The sequence below is a fragment of the Halichoeres trimaculatus genome, unplaced genomic scaffold (genome assembly GCF_033239565.1).
Source record: "Halichoeres trimaculatus isolate MK-OKI-2021-1 unplaced genomic scaffold, fHalTri1.1 fHalTri1_scaffold_17, whole genome shotgun sequence".
Lineage (NCBI taxonomy): Eukaryota > Metazoa > Chordata > Actinopteri > Labriformes > Labridae > Halichoeres > Halichoeres trimaculatus.
The window spans coordinates 22,531,766-22,549,213 of NW_027437195.1; the positions used below are offsets into that span (position 1 = coordinate 22,531,766).

Sequence of the window (17,448 nt, forward strand, 5' to 3'; positions counted from 1 at the left end):
CAAACTGACCTTTGACCTTTTGTGTGAGAACTTTAGTGTTACAACAAACCAAAGATCCTCTACAGTGATCCGCTCACCAAAAAGATAACATCATCATCATTCACAGTAAGTCCATAAAATACAATAAATACAATCCCCTGAATGCATCATCTGTGTAACATTCAAGTGAACTCAGGAGACAAAAAAATAAAGCCCGTGACAAAAATCTCACCTTTTTCATTTAAGTCTCTACAGTAGGACATTATTGGTCCAAATGTTCAGTCAGTCTGGGAATGATAATGGACTAAAAACTTGAAATATTCAGTGAAAACGTGCAGAAAATGTCTCTAAAAACAGGTTGATAAAAACTTCAGTTTCTAAAAGTTTTAAGATCAAAGAAGTTTCCTTTAAGACAAAAGGGTCCTCTCATAAAAAAGACAAAAAACAAGAGGAAAACAGATGGCTTCACATCCTTCATCTGTAGAGAGGAGGAGGAGGAGAGGAGTTAAAAAAGAGAGGTAGAATAGATTTAGAAGAATAAGACAGATAGGGGATGAAGCTGAAGATGAAGATGAGGGGGCAGCGTTTACTCAGGATGAGCGCTGACCCTCCTGTTCACGGCCTGTAGGAGGAGCAGTGAGTACTCCTCCAGGAGAGCAGCTGTCTTCACCTCCCCTACACCTGGAAGCCCCATCTCCCCTCCCAGAATGCTCGGGGGCTCCATGGGCAGACAGTCGAGCTCCGCCCTTATCGCCTGGAAGGCCTCTGATAAGATGAGTGCGATCTGCTGCTGGTCTGAGGCAGAGTCATCAAAGGACGAACCGCTCACCTGGAGAAGAGAGCGTCACAACAACACAGGTGTAAATAGTTTCTATGGTAACAACAATATTGTGGTTCAAAATAACAGTTCATACATCATGGAATTGCCCATAATCCTGTTCAAACTCACCTTCCTGTACAGGTGTGTCGCTCTCTTGAAGCAACTCTGAAGCTCATTGGTCAGAACTCTGCAAGACTCGATGCTGACTGGCTCACCTGAAGGGCATGAGAAGGTGAAAGTGAGGGGCAGAGCCAAACTCAGGATGAAGGTATGAAGAGGAGGAAAGAGTTCAAACCTGAGAGGTCTCTGCGATCCTCGCCGTCTGACGTAGCCTGAGGCTCCGCCTCCTGTTGGGATGGCGTCAAGGGGGAAACAGAGACCGGAGGCGGCCGTGATGAGGAGGACAGGGAGGCAATAGATGGCTTATCAGGGAGGGGCCTGCTGCTGCCTGGGACACGAGACTGCAGACCACGGGGAGGAGGTGTCCCTTGGTTACCATGGTTACTCAGAGACGAGGAAGTGGATGCAATGACGACAGGGACGACAGCAGCATGAGGGGTAGCAGCCAAAGTTGCATTAGAAGGCACCACAGCAACAAGTGGAGGTGTGACCTCCCTGACTTCAGGTGCTGGAGTTATTGATGATGTCACTGCTGGACCCTCCGCGGGGTCAGAGAGGTTGAGGCCGTCCCCCATGGACACAGAGCGAGACATCTTAGCCATGGAACTGGCAGTGGGACTCATGTAAGAGCGAGCTGTAGCCGGAGCAGGAGAGGAGGAGGAAGAGGACGAGGAGGACTTCCTGGGGGTGGAGCCAGCAGCCTGAGCTGGAGTGGAGGCTGTTTCTGCCAGGGGGGACCTGGGGGAGGCGGGGCTTGGTCTCTGTAGGGGCAGGGCCATGGCTGGGGAGCGTCTCGGAGATGTGGGAAGGGTAGTGGGACGCTGCTGGGGGTGGAGGAGCTGAGGGGGGACCTCTCTGGACGGACGAGAGGCGGAGTGCGAGAGAGAAGAATCACCTGAGAAAGAAGGAGAGGAAACCCATCAGGACAAGAGCTGTGTGCTTTCTGTAAACAGGTTTTGTTCATGAGTGTTTGTGTACTCACACTCAGCCCACACTGAGGACGTACCTGTGGGAACCAGCAGACTCTGGACTGACTGAGCCTTGCGTAGTCCTGAAGAGGAGGAAGAGGAGTTCGTATGGGGGGTGGCAGCACGAGCTGCTGGGCTCTGGTTCTTCCTGGACTCCATTTGGACCTTTTTAGGAGTGAGGGGTCTGTTGGTCTGCTGACTGTGGGATGTGTCCTTGTCCTCCCGCCAGCTTTGGATCTGACCCTGGGACTGGACAGAATTTGTTTGGTCCTGGTTGGTTCTGTTTTGGAACTGTGTCTGGTCTTCAGACATGGCAGTCTTCTCCTGGTTCTGTTTCTGGGTTTGGTCCTGCTGCCATGACACTCTTCTCTCCTTGGTTAGGTTCTGGTTTTTCTCCATCAAAGGCCGGACTTCAGAGACCAGAACACGTGCTTTCCCCTCCCCTCCTCCTCCATCCGTGGTCCGAGACGGGAGAGGGAGGACAGACCGGCTGACGAGGAGACGAGAGTGAGAATAAAACAAGAGATGCATCATCAGAAAAACAACCAATCAGAACCAGAATCAGAACTCGAGCTGGGTCTGCATGAGTTTTACCTTCCAGCTGAATTCTGGGAGAGGAACCTGGAGGAAATGCTGAGACTCTCACTGGAGCTGTGCGACGCTCGACTTGGACTTCCTGTCAGAACATACAACAGTTCAAAAAGGTTGTGGTACACAGGAACAGGAAGTGGTACATAGACATAAACACAGACATTGGCTCCGCCCCTTCCAAATCTGTGGACTGCTCATGAGTTTACAGAAACGGTGTACACCAAACACGATGCAGGTTGGTGGCACTGCTGTTTTCAGCCTGTGAGCTCACCTGTGACGGACAGGTCAGCCAGTGTCACAAAGTGTTCCTTCAGGAAAGCTTCCTGGTCTGGAGTCTGAGGGACGCACTGAGACACCTGTCCCCCTCTTGTCTCCTCTTCCTCATCCTCCTCCAGCTCAGAAGAATGTCCGTCCACACTGAGACGCTCTGAGTCTGAAGGACAAAGACAATGAGTGAGATTTGAGATTTGAACAGCTCACTTTCACCTGTCTCTTTCTTCCTCTGTTTCTGTCGCTCTCACCATCTCCTGCAGGTCTTGCTGGACTCGACATTGTGGAGTTGAATCCCAGAGAGCAGCCACTGTCAGGACTAGGTTTATCGTGTTGTCCACCTGCTGTGTTAGGACTCACCTCCTTTACCTGAAACTCACTGATAGGAAGGGATGGAGTTTATGGAGCCAAGTTTACACAAACAGTATCTGTGCCTGTGTTGAGGAGAGGAGGAGATCCTACCATCCTGCCAGGCTCACTCTATCCTCCCATTGGTCGGGATATAACACTGGATCCTCTGTGTCTGGGCTTTGATTGGACAGCTGAATGAATTCCGGCCTCTGATTGGTCACTGGCTCATTGTCCTCCCCCTAAACAGACATATCACACGCCATCATCTGACATCATATGACATCACTGATCCGAGCAGAGATCCAAGAAAACCAATGTGAACTTACCCAAGCAGAGGTGACCTGAAGACTGATGGTGCTCCCCAGCTCCTGATTGGTCCTGTTCCTCAGACTTGAGGAAGGACTACCGTGAAGGGGGCGGGTCTTCCCCTGAGTGGGCAGGACAGAAGTCCAGTTAGCTCTAAAGACGACTAAAACTATTTTCTGTGAGATGTTCTGTGTAAAGCTGTATCTGTCAGTGTGATCACCTCCTCCTGCTCCTTCTCCTGCTCCTCCTGTTTTTCTGGGCTAAACGAGTCCAGCATTCTCAGGTCCAGCATGGACTTCACCATCAGGACCTCATCTTTACTAGATGTCCTTCTGGACCACCGACGCCGAGGCAGCCGAACACCCATGACCTCCTGAGGAGTCAAAGAATCACAGAGCTGTCAGACAACACATGGGTGTAAGTAACACATGCTCTGTTCCTATACATGCCAATAACACGCTGGTAACACATCTGCTACATAGCCTTTGTTTAACAGTTTATATAAAAAACTAGGTCTAATAAAGGTCTGCTAATCGTTGAACGTGCTATTACTTAGTAGTTCAAAAAAACATGGTATTTACATGAAAAGAAAGTGTTAATCCATGTGTTCATGTTTTGATTAAACCTCAACATAAACACACGGCAGGTTTGTTTTTTTTAATAAAGTGTGAAATATGGTTCAATATAATGACAAGAATCATGACAGTGACATCACACTGACCGTCCTGCTGTCGTCCACAAGGCTTAACTTCTCCTCACACAAGTCTGACGAAAACAAGAGGTAATACATTAGCTGATGATGATATATATGTGTATATCTTATTTGCTCTATGTCCATGCTCAGTTGCGTGTTTCTGACTGCATGCTAATATTTCACTGTGGAGTATAACATACCCGTCTCCTCCTTCAGGCATCCTGGTGTGACCATATGACAACTGAGCTCCTCCTCCTCTTCTTCCTCCTCTTTATCACTATCAGAGGACAACTCTCCTCTACAAACACACACACACACACACACACACAGCACCATGTTTTAAAAACACAACAAATGCGATTAAATATTTCCACACTCAGCTGTTAAGGTTACCTGAGCTTCATTGCTCTCTGCTCAGGTGCACTCTGGGAGCTCTGAGGGGTGGATGGTCCAAGGTGAGCAAGTCGCTGCCTCATCCTGATTGTCAGCTCAGGAGGGAGACGCCAAATGAAGATACAGCTACACATACACACACAGACACATGCACACACAAACACACACAGTTATGAGCATTATGTCGGCCTTCAAACTAAACAGTGTTGTGCTTTTAAATGCTTTGAGGTGTACTCAGGTAGAAGCATACCTGTCTCCTGATACAGTTATCAGGTGTCTGCAGTCATTGCTGAACTTCAGACCTGTTACAATCTCTGAGACACACACAGAAGCACACGCAGAAACACACACAAAAAGAAACACACACATTATAGGCTTACAGACGACTTTGTCAGTTTGGTTCAGTGTTATGATCGAGATTTAGAGCTCCCCCTGCTGACTGTTTGCAGAACAGGTCATAAGCCCCGCCTCCTCAATGTTAACAGATGGGACATGGGTCAAACTCTAAAATCCAAATTTAGGTCAAATAAAGGTTTATCAGAAATTGTTTCTGTCTATCTTCATTACTTCTTAAGTCACAGTGTTCATTTTTCTGTCAAGTAAACTTAGAAAAAAAATAAACACAAGAATCATTAAACTTTCTGTTACCTGAGTGTCCGAACATGGTGGCAACACACTCTCCAGAGTAGAAGTCAAAGATGCTGATGTTTTTATCTGAACAGGAGGTGGCAATGTAGAGTCCTGATGGATCAATTTGCACCTTTAAAGGAAATGAAGGAGGAGGTCAGTGATTAAATGTACCGTTTATCGTCACAGAAACGGCAAACTGGCAATTTACACACCTTGATGAGGGTCCCATCCTCTCCCTGAGAGCCTTTGAACACCTTCTTCTGTTTCCCATTACTGATGTTGAAGACCCTGTATACAAATTAGTGTCATCATCATCATCATCATCATCATCATCATCATCATCATCATCATCATCATCATCATCATCATCATTATCATCATTATAATCATCAACTGATCACTATTTTTATCTTCATCATTAAAGTTACCTGATGCTGCGGTCCTGACAGCCGACCGCTGTGTACTTCCTGGTTGGTTCCACGTCCATATCATACAGAGTTGTTTTTCTCACCACATGATGTGTCCGAGTGAATTCCAGTCCCTCTTCACCCTGACAAGAAGAGGAGGAGGGAGAAAAAGAGGTTTTTAAATCAGATTCACAGGAAATGTTTCTGCTGCTGTAAAATGTAAAATAAAAAGTCTGTCTGTTTGTCATACCTGCTGAGCTGTGCGGAAGTAGACGCTCTTATCAGCTCCACAGCTGATCATTCTCACTTTCCCCTGATTGGCTGACAGATAAGAAGGACATGATGGTGTCAGAGGTGATAAACTTGAAGAAAGAGCAGAGAAAGTCAACAGTCACATGATTCACCTGCGAATCGAACAGAGGTGATGGAAGATGAGTGTTCATCCAAAGTCTGAACCAGGCTGTAGTCGTTGCCTGCATCCAGGACATGGATCAGACGATCCCGACCGGCTGTGGCTAATAACTGGAGACCTGAGAGACAAAGACACAGACAGACAGGCGTAACCAGACAGAACAAAATAAATTCAGATAAATTTCAAAACCTGCAGTTCAGAGTCTCTGTGTATGACATCAAACTACAGGAAGTGACATCGCATCATTAAAAAAACTGATAAAACAAATGAAATATCTAAAAAGCCTTCATCATGTCACAATGCTTTATGTACCAGAGAGTCGAGCCTTCATAAGGAGATTTAGGTCATTTTTCTGAGTTGTCAAATAAAATGGAGAGGTCTAGCCCTGCTGCTGTTATTTCTCTAAAAGATGGACAAGGTCAATTCTCTCAGATATGTCAGGTGTTCTAGCACTTTTGGCCATCAGTTTATCAAATAATGATATCATGATTCTATGTTCTAACCTTTTTTAAACATGATACATGACTCACCTGTGTCAGGTCTGGAGAACTCCAGGCAGAGGATCTCTGAGTCATGGGCCTGAACGTTTAAGATCTCCTCCATGCTTTCTACATCATGGATCCTGAACACACACGGGTAACACACAAGTGACACAGCTCATGTTACCTGTCCAGACTCCTAGAGTTAACATCTGACCCCACCAATATCTCTGGATCGTGACCCCGCCCCCTCTCACCTCAGTACTCCCATACGATCTCCAGAGGCCAGGTGTAGTCCATCAGGACTGACCCTCAGAGTCCTGATGCCTGCTCTGCTCTGGTCAGCCTGCTGACCGTCCGATTGCCCCGCTTTCTCTGCATTTCCCCCGGTGACCGAAGGGGAGCTCTCTGTGTCGAGCAGGTAGCTGATGTTATCGTCCACGTAAACCACCTTCTGCAAGTCCTGAGAGACCAAGTCAGGAAGGGGGTCAGTGCTGCAGGTGTAAGAGCACAGGTGTTAACAGGTTTCAGTTCCCAGCTGGTCCTTACCTGGCTGAGGATGTTCCTGGTCAGAGTGTTGTTTCCGTCCAGGTTCCACAGTCGGATGGTGTTATCAGACGAACAGGACAGGAACGACCCGGGTGGTAAACGCCCCTGCATCTTTCCTCCTGCACCATCCGGATACACCTGGACAACACACAGGTGATGCTCACCTTTAATATTCATGCGGTTTTGCAAACATTGTCATTAAACAGAAATATCTGGTGAGTTAAGACAGTCTGACTGTATTTAATGGCTGTGACCTGTATATAATGCTGTGTATGCATTCACACTGACCTCCAGGCTCCACACGCAGGATGAGTGATAGAGGGCAGAGTATAGTTTTCCCGCCCTGCGAGGGTCACGAAGGTCTCTGACGTCCCATACATAAACACTGTGATCGTTATATACACATGACAACCAACCACTGCTGGGGTCAAAGGTCAGTGCAACTGTGTCTGGGTAACGGGCCTCCTGCCTGCAGGAGAACAGCTGACTGAAAAGGAGGAGGTGAGAAGACAAAGACAGGGGTGAAGGAGTTGAAGTGTGTATGAGTGTATTTACCTGTGGGTGTTTTCCTATGTTTGTTTATTCATCTGTGTTTGTGTATTGACCTGTAAATATGTGTACCTGTGTGTATGAACTCTGTGTTACCTGGCGTCCAGCATTCTGGCAATGTCTGCTCCCAGAGTGTGTGGGCGAGGAAGAGTGCACAGGAAGTGGAGGTTAACCGGACTGAACGCTCGGATGATCCCATCAGAACAGCCGCAGAAAATCAGCTCCTCCGTGACTGACAGACAGGTGGCCTGACACACCTGAGGAGGAGGGAGAAAGGTTTATTCGACACCATACTGATATGACTCTTGATGTTTGTTGTTGACATTTGAGGACACCATGCAGATGAGGGACAGATATGTGTGATGATGTTTTTGGGTCTTTGAGAGATCCAGTCTGAAGGTTGGGGACTATTTTTAGTGGAGGATGAATCCTGATGTGATGCGGGAGGATGCATCTGTGTGTTGTTCATGTTCATGTGTGCGCGTGTGTCTGAGTTGTCCTCCAGCTGGACTTCATGTGATCAGGCCTCATTGAGCTGTTGTTGTCTGAGTCACTGGCTGGTTGTTAGCTGGTTCTTCACATGACCTGGTGCTCAGCAGATGTGACTCAGGTCTCTACGATCTTTCGCCCTTTGACTGGGGAATTCTGCTGAGTGTATGGCTGTAAGCACCGTGCAGACGAATGTCAGTATTTCATCAAAAAAAGTGTCAAATGATGTTAGCTGCAAAAATGATGCAGCTACCATTATTAGCGTCCTGTAGCTTCACAGTTAGCATGCTTATTTCCAAAGAAGTTAACTTTATCACTTTGTCTGAACATTCAGTCAAAAGAAACCTTTATGTTGGATGCTTGTGTGTATTATGCAGCACTAACCAGATGTTCCTCCAGGTTGTCTGTGTTCAGAGTTAATGTGTTCATGTTAAAATAAACCTGAACAGTCTTCACATTTGCTGACTCCCACAGCTTTTAAATCATGTGAGATCTAAAATTCATCCAGAGTGTGAACTACTTCACTTCAGGAGATCAGAAGAGACAGTTGAAAACAGTAACAGGAGTAAAATGTCATAGGTTTAAACCATAGACTATAAAGTAGACGGCGTGCTCCGCCTTTTACAGTTGTAGTTTTGAAGTCAAAATAGAGTCTAATCTCTTCTTGGCTCTGCCTTCCAACATATTTTGTCAAACATGGCGTAAAGCCTCTTTTTAACCTCTTATAACTTATGACAACGAAACCTTTCAGGGAAAAAAGAGGACTTGAATACAAGGCAGACAAATAATATCTTCAAATCACCACAACAATCGGATGTGAAACATTTCTACGAGGCGTATTCATTTTTTAAAGTTTGACCACAGCCTATCTGGAATGGCTGGGGAGATGGATTTTTTTGCCCTATACTGCAGCCAGCCACCAGGGGGAGTGGTTTTTGTGGCGACCTCACTTTGAGCCGAGCAAGATGACGTCCATTATTTTTTTTAACAGTCTATGGTTAAAACACTTGAACCAAACCGACTAAGCACAACAGTTTAAGGAGAGAATACATTTAAAATACACAAAATGTGATCACTTTTTAAACTCGGCCTAAATAATAACTAAAAATGCCTGTCATTTAAAGACCCTGACTACATTTAATATATCTACTTAACCCTGGAATAACTGACCACAACCCTTTATTACCGTCACCATAACCATTAATAACACAGCCATCACCATAATTATAAACATAGGTGTAACGTAACAAAAAGTGATTAAATGTAACAAAATGTAACATAACGTAACATAACATAACATGACATGACATACGATGATACAACATAACCCAAAATAACATAAATAATGTAACATGACTTGACGTGACTTAAGCTGACATGACTTGACGTGACTTGACGTGACTTGACGTGACTTGACGTGACGTGACTTGACGTGACGTGACTTGACGTGACGTAACGCAATGTAAAAAAACGGAATAAGGCAATGTAATGTCATGTATTGGAAAATAAAGTCAAGTAAAATAAAGTACCAAAAACGTAAAGTTGGGTTATGTAAAGTATTGGAAAGTAAATTATAGTTAAGAAAGCAAACTAAAATAATGTAAATTAACATCATTTAATGTAAATTAACATAAACTGACGTAAATGTAAGTTTAGTAATGCAAAGTAACTTGATGTTTCGTTACATAACATTACATAGCACAAAATAACATAAATGTAACATAACATTAAAGCACACAACAAAACACAACATTACATAACAAAACATAACCTCTGGCATTAACTTGACCATAACCATTAAAAAGAACATTGCTATAAATGCAACCATAACCGTCACCATAACCTTCAACACAACCAAAACTTAACCCTTATGCTGCAAGCTGCAGCTGTAGGGGAGCACCATGAGTGGGTGCTCAGTAGATTTTATGAGTGGGTGATGTGACTGGGTGCTGTGAGTGGGTGAAGGATGTTGTTGGATTGACAGCTTGATCATGGCGTTCAGTAAATTTGTTTTGAACATAGTAATATGTCCCTTGGCCAATCAGGATAAGTGTTGGTTATGAGTGCCCGTGTTTGCTGTGGATTGACCAATGAAGTGAGAAACAGATAGTGTGAGAGACTCAGTCAGTTCAGCCAGTGAGGATAAAGAACGTATAAGGTCAGAAACTATCTCTGAATGAGATAAAAAATGAACTCATCTAGGGAGTGGTTTACTGTTACAAACAAACAGATTCAGATTATTGTGTATTTGATTCACTGTTTCTGACAGGTTGGCTGAATGGACTGAGTCCAGGAGAGACAAAGACTTACGGGGGCGGAGTCAACTCTCTACACAGGAAGCAGGGGAGGAAGCAGAGGAACTTCACATTAAAGGCTTTGATATCACAGAAATTTGAAACAAATTTTCAACAGAAGATTTTTTATTAGAGTGTGATTTTATGCGCTGTAATCATCTGGGCTTGGACACGTATAACCACAACCACCAGTGACGTCACAGCCCTCTGAAGTGCACTGTAACATCACTGCAGCAGATGGTTTGATCTTTAACAGTTATATATGAACACTGTGTGTATGAATTTGACCTGATGGTGGCGCTGCCAGCCAGAATCAACAATAAATTACTATCAGACAAGAAACTGATTAACACTCTGATGATCAACAAACTGAAACTTCATATCCTCTGACTTACCCGAAGCTCCACCCACTTATCGAGGAGCCGGCGGTCGTTGAACTCGCAGAGCAGACCAGAGGAAGTGATGCAGAAGGTGGAGGACACCTGTCGGCCCCGCCCACATGCCACGTCACTGAAAAAGTTATTCCTGAGCTCTCCCAGCAGCCCTGAACGCCCCATCAATGGTACAGTTGCATTCACCTGAAAGGGAAGGAAAGAGGTGGTTCAGAAACAAACAGGAAACTGTCATCATCAGGTGACTATCACATGGGGGGCAGGTGAACCTTGGAGGCCTTGGAATGGTCCAGGTACCAGAACTTGACATGTCTGTTGCCAGCAGTAACAAAGTATGAGCTGTCATCAGAGAAGGAGACGGCAGTGACTTTACTCGACACCTTATTTGCTGCAAGCAGGATGTTTTTCTACAAAGCACACAGAAATAACAATCTGTTACTGTGGGCTGAGCACATCAAACATTTTGAAATTATAAAATCCACTTTTAATCCAAAGTTTCAGAAACTCATTTGTGTAGTCAGTCTGCAGCTAAGGGGATTCACCTTCCAGTTCCATACGTTCACCATCATGTCATGTTGAAATCCCACACTGACGATAAACTTCCCGTTTGGAGAAAAGGAAACACAGGCAACTCCATATTTGTGCTCCTGCAGCTCAGCCACCTGCACGTGCTCTGACACGTCCCACACTCGCACAGCCGGCATGTGACCGCTCTGAGAGACACACAGAGAGTTAAATGTTATGACCAAATTTTTAAGCACACATTCTATATGCAGTCAATGTGAAACACCCACAAGCAGCTTGAAAACTTAACCCTCTGAGTCATGTCTGCAGACCCAGCAGTGACATGTATTGAGCAGTGACTCACCTCTCCTGTGACAACATATTTCCCATCAGGTGAAAACGCTAACGTAGTGATCGTCTTCCTGAAAACACAGTTAAATTTGTGTTACAAACACAGAAATCCTTTGTGATTGCGGCAAGATGTTTAACAATGTTCATGTTTCATCATGCCGGCATGTCTGCCATTGTTTACCTGCAGGTAACCATAGCAACAACTGGCTTTCATAGTTACCTGGAGCTATTGAAGATGTGATGCTGTTTGTTCTTCCGAGGATTCAACAGGACAACAACACACCTGCAGAGACACAGGTCAGCATGTTAACACACACACACACACACACATTTGATCCACGTGCTTGCTGACTGTGAGCAGCCAACTAAACTTTTCCAATTCAATGCACACACACATTTATTCATTCTGTATGTATGTGAGGACCACACAGTCTCAGAGGTAACAGAGGACAGGAGGATAATGTCTGTGTTTTTTTATATTTTGATAAAACATTTTTTGTAAACAGACTCAAGAGTGCTTCAATTAATGTGTGAAACCACAGGTAAACTAACCAAAGCTCAAGAAATAATGTCTCAAGTTTGTTTTTTATACTTTTAATTAAATAAAATTGTTTTAATGTTTTACACCTTCAAGAATTATGTCCTGTTTGACTTGAAAACTGTGGGCTGAAAAAACACATTCAACCAAACTTAAGAGTGTATAACTTCATTGTTAAATAGGGTTTAATCCCAGGAGATGGGATTCCCGAGAAATCTTATCAAATCCTTTTCCCAATCCCCAGGAAAGGTAATGCAGGAAACAGGAAACTCAGAAAATAGGATCTCTATTACAGTGCAATTGGAGCTGCAGTTGTCATTTCTGTGGGCTGTGTTTCTTCATTTAGTTAAACTTGTAGCCTACAAGCTGTAGGCTAAATGTTCAAGAAAGAGAAAAATGCCTTTCCTGTTCTGATAAAGAAATATTTTGTTAACCACCAACTTTAATTGATAATAATTTCTGTTTGCAGCTGAAATCTCAACATCAACAGAATGGACTTTTAGTTTAACAAAGTAGTTTAGGGAGTCATTGAATAACAGATTTTGTTAATTTATAATGGAGTTCTGTCCAGTACTGGGTTTAGAAGTGTTGCTTTATGCTGCTTATAACTTATCAGGAGACACAGACAGTCTACTTGGCATTTAATCAGCAGTGCAGCAGGTATACACGCAGCATACTTATCATTGCAACTGATAACCAGTTAATGAACAGTAACTATGTTCTTTTGCACTAATGATGATAAAACTAACATTTAAAAAATGTTGGTTTGGGATGTGGAAACACACAGGCCTATTGGGTAAACTGCAAAAAACAATCAACAAAAAAAAGCAATTTCCAAGGATTCCCTGGAAATTGAGTGTCTTTTTAACTCTCTAATTTTCAGGAAAAATATTTAACCCTGGTGCTTAAGGCACTAGCTTTAGACTGTTTCACACACTTCCTTCAGATTGTTTATTTCACTAACATTGGAGTGTTTCATATACAGGGTATATGCTGAAACCCAGAGGTGAATTTCTATATCTTTTTAATACTTTTTAAAAACCTTTCAAAAAGTTTTAAGACCTCATCGCAATTTTAAGCTGTTGGTAGCAACCCATCTTTAGCAGTTGTGGTTTAAATCTAAATAGAAATGAGGCAAGCTATGAAGGAACAAATCTGAAAGAATAAAAAAATTTAACTACTGGCAGGTTTATTGACACATTCTTGTTCCCATACAACAAGTAACAGCAATTATTTAAGGCCAACTAGCTGAAAAAAAGAACTTGTGTCAACATTATCAAAATTTAGGAAATTGTGCCTGAGACTGTGTGATGTGCTTTCCATCAGCTTCTTGTGTTCACCATCGGCATGTTATTGATGACAAGTAAGCAGGCGGCTCCGAGGTGATCTAGATGGACTTGCACGGTTTATTGTGTGAAATCTTGCACGTCTATTTTGCTAAGCTCCAATAGCTGACAACTTCACTGGTCCAATGCTTAACGGCACAATCAGGGGACAGTTGCTAGGAGGAAAAGAAATATTCATAGATACTTTTGGAGTCAAAGCTTTAAAACCAATGAAATTTAATACCTCAGAAAACCATAATTAAGACTTTTTAATACTTTTTAAGGGCCTTAATTTTCCCACATTTGATTTATCAACTTTCAATACTTTTTGAGACCCCGAGGACACCCTGATATAGTTCCTTCAAAGGGTTTAGCACATAAATTACAGCGTTCCTTCCACTAACTTCAGAAACAGAAAAAACTTTTTATTTATTCTCAAGGGGCAGTTAGGGGGGTGAAGAGCAGCACATTCAAAGGAGCAAGAAAAGAAACTACAAAAGAAAGGTGAAATACACAAGGTAGGTAGGCAAAAACAGCAGATTGCGTGCACTGGCAGACCAGCTGCCAGTGCACCAGCTGCAGACCAGCTGCCAGAATGTATAGCTGCTGCAGAAGTTGAAAGGAAAAGTGTATTGTTAGTGTTTGTGTAGCATAGATAAAATAAAGCAAAAAATAAAAAATGTAATTAATCAAAATAAAATCAGAATGAGCTGCAACTGACTTCAGTGTTTAACGCATTAACTTCAGAGATTTTAATGCACTCAGTTAAAAATGTTTGTAGCACTAACTTTAAAGTGTTTGCAAAACCAACTTCACTGTTTAACAGACACCAGAGGCTGTTTGGACTTCGACTGGTCTGAACTGGCTCAACTGGTTCCAAAGATGTCACAGACTAATACAAATACACAGAATGTCTCCTAGTGGTCTCTGGACGTCTCAAATGTTCTCTTAAGAGGCTTAATAACTGTGTGTGTGTGCGTGTGTCCTCTGTAAACACATGATCTGTATAATCTGATAATCTCATCATGTTTTTAGTTTTACAGTCTAAAGACCCTCTGATCTGCTTTTTGCAGCACGTACACAGTGTCTATACAGAGAATGTGCAATATACTATACACAGTATACAAATAACATAGCCTGGGTATTTTTTAAATAATATCCACTACCTGTTAAAATCTATAAACCATATTACTGTATAAACACACAGGAACTAGATGTGTGCGTGCTGCATTTGACTCAACAGGTGTTGATGTCTGTTGAACGACCAGCGATCTAATAATTCAAACTTTTAATGTGCTGGTAACCAGAACAATGAGACAAATCTCAGGTGCTGCAAAGTGTAATAACAACAACTAACTGTGACACAGTATGCCAACCGTCATTGTTCACCTTGAATAAAAACATGCTTAATGTATTTTTCTGGATTTCATCCGAGCAACTCACTGTCAGCTTTATTTTTCTTCAACATTCAAACTCCAGCTTTTTTTTCCCCACACACGGGAAGTGACATCACGCAGGTATAAATAGGGTCACTTACCCTGCAGGATAAGCCAGTAGGCCAGTCTGCGGATCACACGCTAGCGCTCGATTCCCCGGAGCTGAGATCCCCAGAACTTTCTCCAACTTCACCTAGAGATCATAGGTCATGAGTTGTTAATGAGTTGGTAACAACACTGAAATATACACACAGTAATCATGACAGTTGAATGCAGCACAGAGTTATCATGGCATCTGAACGCACCACATTCACTGGGTAAGGAAGAATGTCTCCATATGTTTTATTATCTGGACATATGAAAAGGGATACTGTAAACTAATTTCAATGCAGAAGACAGCTGATGATCTCTGCATTTGGGAGTGTAGAAAAAAATCTGTAAAGGTAATCGGCTAAACGAGTTGTAAAATATAAGCACTTTATATATCGGCAAAAATCCAACATCGTGCATCCCTTCCTAAAAGACATTGCTGATCCGTGGAACAAATCCAGGACAAGGAAATGTCTGACACACACCTCTTCATTACCTCTCGGTCTCTCACACACACTTACTTCATGCATGATTGAACTCACTCGAAGTGAAGCTCTCATCAGCTCTCATTTCTTCTGCTGTTAGCATGTAATTCAGAAGAACACTGAAGTCTGGCAAAGTTCAGAGCAGCTAAATGCTAAGCTAACAGCAGCAGACTGAGAACTGAGTGTGTCCTTTCACATGACTCTCCTCCCCCTGCCACAAACCCTGTCTGCTTGTGTCTTTGTGCGTGTATGATTCTGTGTATGTGTGTGTACGAGTGCGTATGTGTGTGTGTGTGTGTGGGGGGGCACCAAAAAGAAAAAAAGAAAAAAAAACTTTGACAAGAATCAGCTGACTGTGTTCATGTGAGACAAGTTTCTGCACACACGCACACACACTCACGGTTAACAAAAGTAAAGTCAGCATGAAGGACAATTAGCATACAATGTCAGAAAGAAGCCAATCAGGATGAGTCAAGTATGGGAGCCTGCCTATATATATATATATTTTTTTTTTCTACCTGGCAGAAACATGTGTCCATAGTAAACCAAAAAAAAACATACAATCCACAGGCAAGCAGCCACGAACAACCCTTGAATGTACACAAATAAAGACCTGTCACAGACTCACACACATTCAACTGTACAGGGTTCAGTGTTCTCCGCTGACTCCTGTGAGCTGGTTTACAGTCAACAGTGAAAAGGTTAAATACTCTACTAAGGTACAAAAAACACCCCACATTGTCAGCACTGCAGAATTGACATACAGCATACTGTACACAGCACCCTGCAGATTTGGACCTACTCAGATTTATCTTGAGACCATATCTGGGTCCATGACCCTCAAATTGGAAACCACTGCACTCTCATCATCTAAGAATGGTACACACACTCTGACTCCCTCACTCTCAATTCAAACGGGACTAAAGGCATGCTGGGAGTTTTCTGGCTGAGGCTGCTGACAGAAGGACTGACGGATGGAAGCTCAGCAGGGACAAACGGAGACAAGCATACAGGAGGTCCCGGTTCGGTTGATCCTAACCAGCCAGGAAATAGGACCACCAGACAGGAACAGACCACACGTCTGACTCAAACAAAGCTCAGATGTTCACAACTTAAATGATCCTAGGTAGTACGACAGAGAAAAGAGGGTATACATGTGTGCGTGTCTGTGTACAGCACGGGCGCACCTTGTCACTCAGCTCATCTTTTTGCCGCGCGGTACCGCTCCTGCGGCGCAGTTTGATGGACGGGGAGCGCAGCAGGTTCTTGATGCGGCTGCGGATCGTTCCGCTTCCCTCCGCTGTCATCGCGCTGTTAGCTTCCCGGTTAGCCTCGTCCCTCAACGGCTCTTGCAGTCTGTCCCAGCTGCTGCTGTAGTCATTCTGTTTCGGAACAGAGCGGTGCCGGTCCCGCAGTCCGGGCTCTGGTCCTGGTTCGGGACTGGTTTGAAATGCGGCTGCTCCGCATTTTTTCTCCGCCGCAGCGAAGACACGAAGCGGCTTCTGCACGAGCCAGACCGGATCGACAGACTGACGCACCGCAGCGTCAAAACCGCAGCGACACGCACACTTCCGGTCAGATTTACCACAATAAAAGTGCCAGCGCTTATTTTGGATTTTCTGAGAATCATTTTAGACTGGGGTGATGTTTTCTGACTTTGTCAAAGGTGACACAAAACATACCGATAACATAGAAAAAAACATACAATAACATATTGTGCAACACAAAAAGCAGATATTTTAGACATCCATGTAAAAACAAAAAAAAAAACAAATGGAACAATGAACATACAATTCCATGTGTCTGTGTACATAGTCTGAGTGTGTGTGTGTGAATATTTTCAATATATATTTTAGAAGATGATCTGACAGTTTTCTAACAATCAGTTTGATTTTTGTCCGCATCAACTTAAAGATCATTTTGACCTGCAGCCGATGGATCCTAACACACTGTAAACAAATAATCAGTGACAGTCTTCTCACCCCCACAACATAATGAACAGTAACACACACACAAACTTGTTTTA

At 43.6% G+C, this 17,448-nt stretch overlaps 1 protein-coding gene across 2 annotated transcripts; it reads right to left on the bottom strand.

The window, feature by feature from the left end:
- Positions 1-160: 160 nt before the first annotated feature.
- mapkbp1 (mitogen-activated protein kinase binding protein 1) lies at positions 161-16,954 on the bottom strand. 2 transcript variants are annotated; one of them, XM_074691736.1, is made up of 32 exons: positions 16,610-16,954; positions 14,949-15,040; positions 11,769-11,831; positions 11,562-11,619; positions 11,236-11,406; positions 10,963-11,100; positions 10,697-10,879; positions 10,318-10,335; positions 7,615-7,775; positions 7,258-7,456; positions 6,970-7,107; positions 6,678-6,883; positions 6,472-6,563; positions 5,934-6,059; positions 5,780-5,850; positions 5,551-5,672; positions 5,335-5,410; positions 5,141-5,252; positions 4,743-4,806; positions 4,493-4,618; positions 4,300-4,397; positions 4,127-4,170; positions 3,626-3,778; positions 3,426-3,527; positions 3,211-3,338; positions 3,000-3,127; positions 2,750-2,911; positions 2,482-2,563; positions 1,926-2,377; positions 1,095-1,814; positions 929-1,014; positions 161-808 (listed from the first exon to the last, which is right to left on the bottom strand). In XM_074691736.1, exons 1-32 carry the CDS (start codon positions 16,727-16,729, stop codon positions 566-568), a joined length of 4,734 nt encoding a protein of 1,577 aa, XP_074547837.1. In that variant the 5' UTR covers positions 16,730-16,954; the 3' UTR covers positions 161-565. The 2 variants fall into 2 exon arrangements, with proteins under 2 accessions (XP_074547837.1, XP_074547838.1); XM_074691737.1 differs by lacking the exon at positions 10,318-10,335.
- Between the last annotated feature and the right edge of the window lie 494 nt (positions 16,955-17,448).

Bases quoted from the DNA above. Each gene is read 5' to 3' on its own strand.
- mapkbp1 (XM_074691736.1), bottom strand. From the start codon at position 16,729: ATGACAGCGGAGGGAAGCGGAACGATCCGCAGCCGCATCAAGAACCTG. The intron at 11,101-11,235 runs GTGAATCCCCTT...TGTGCTTTGTAG, and splicing joins TGAACGTATGGAACTGGAAG to AAAAACATCCTGCTTGCAGC. The intron at 5,253-5,334 runs GTGTGTAAATTG...TTTCCTTTAAAG, and splicing joins AGGATGGGACCCTCATCAAG to GTGCAAATTGATCCATCAGG.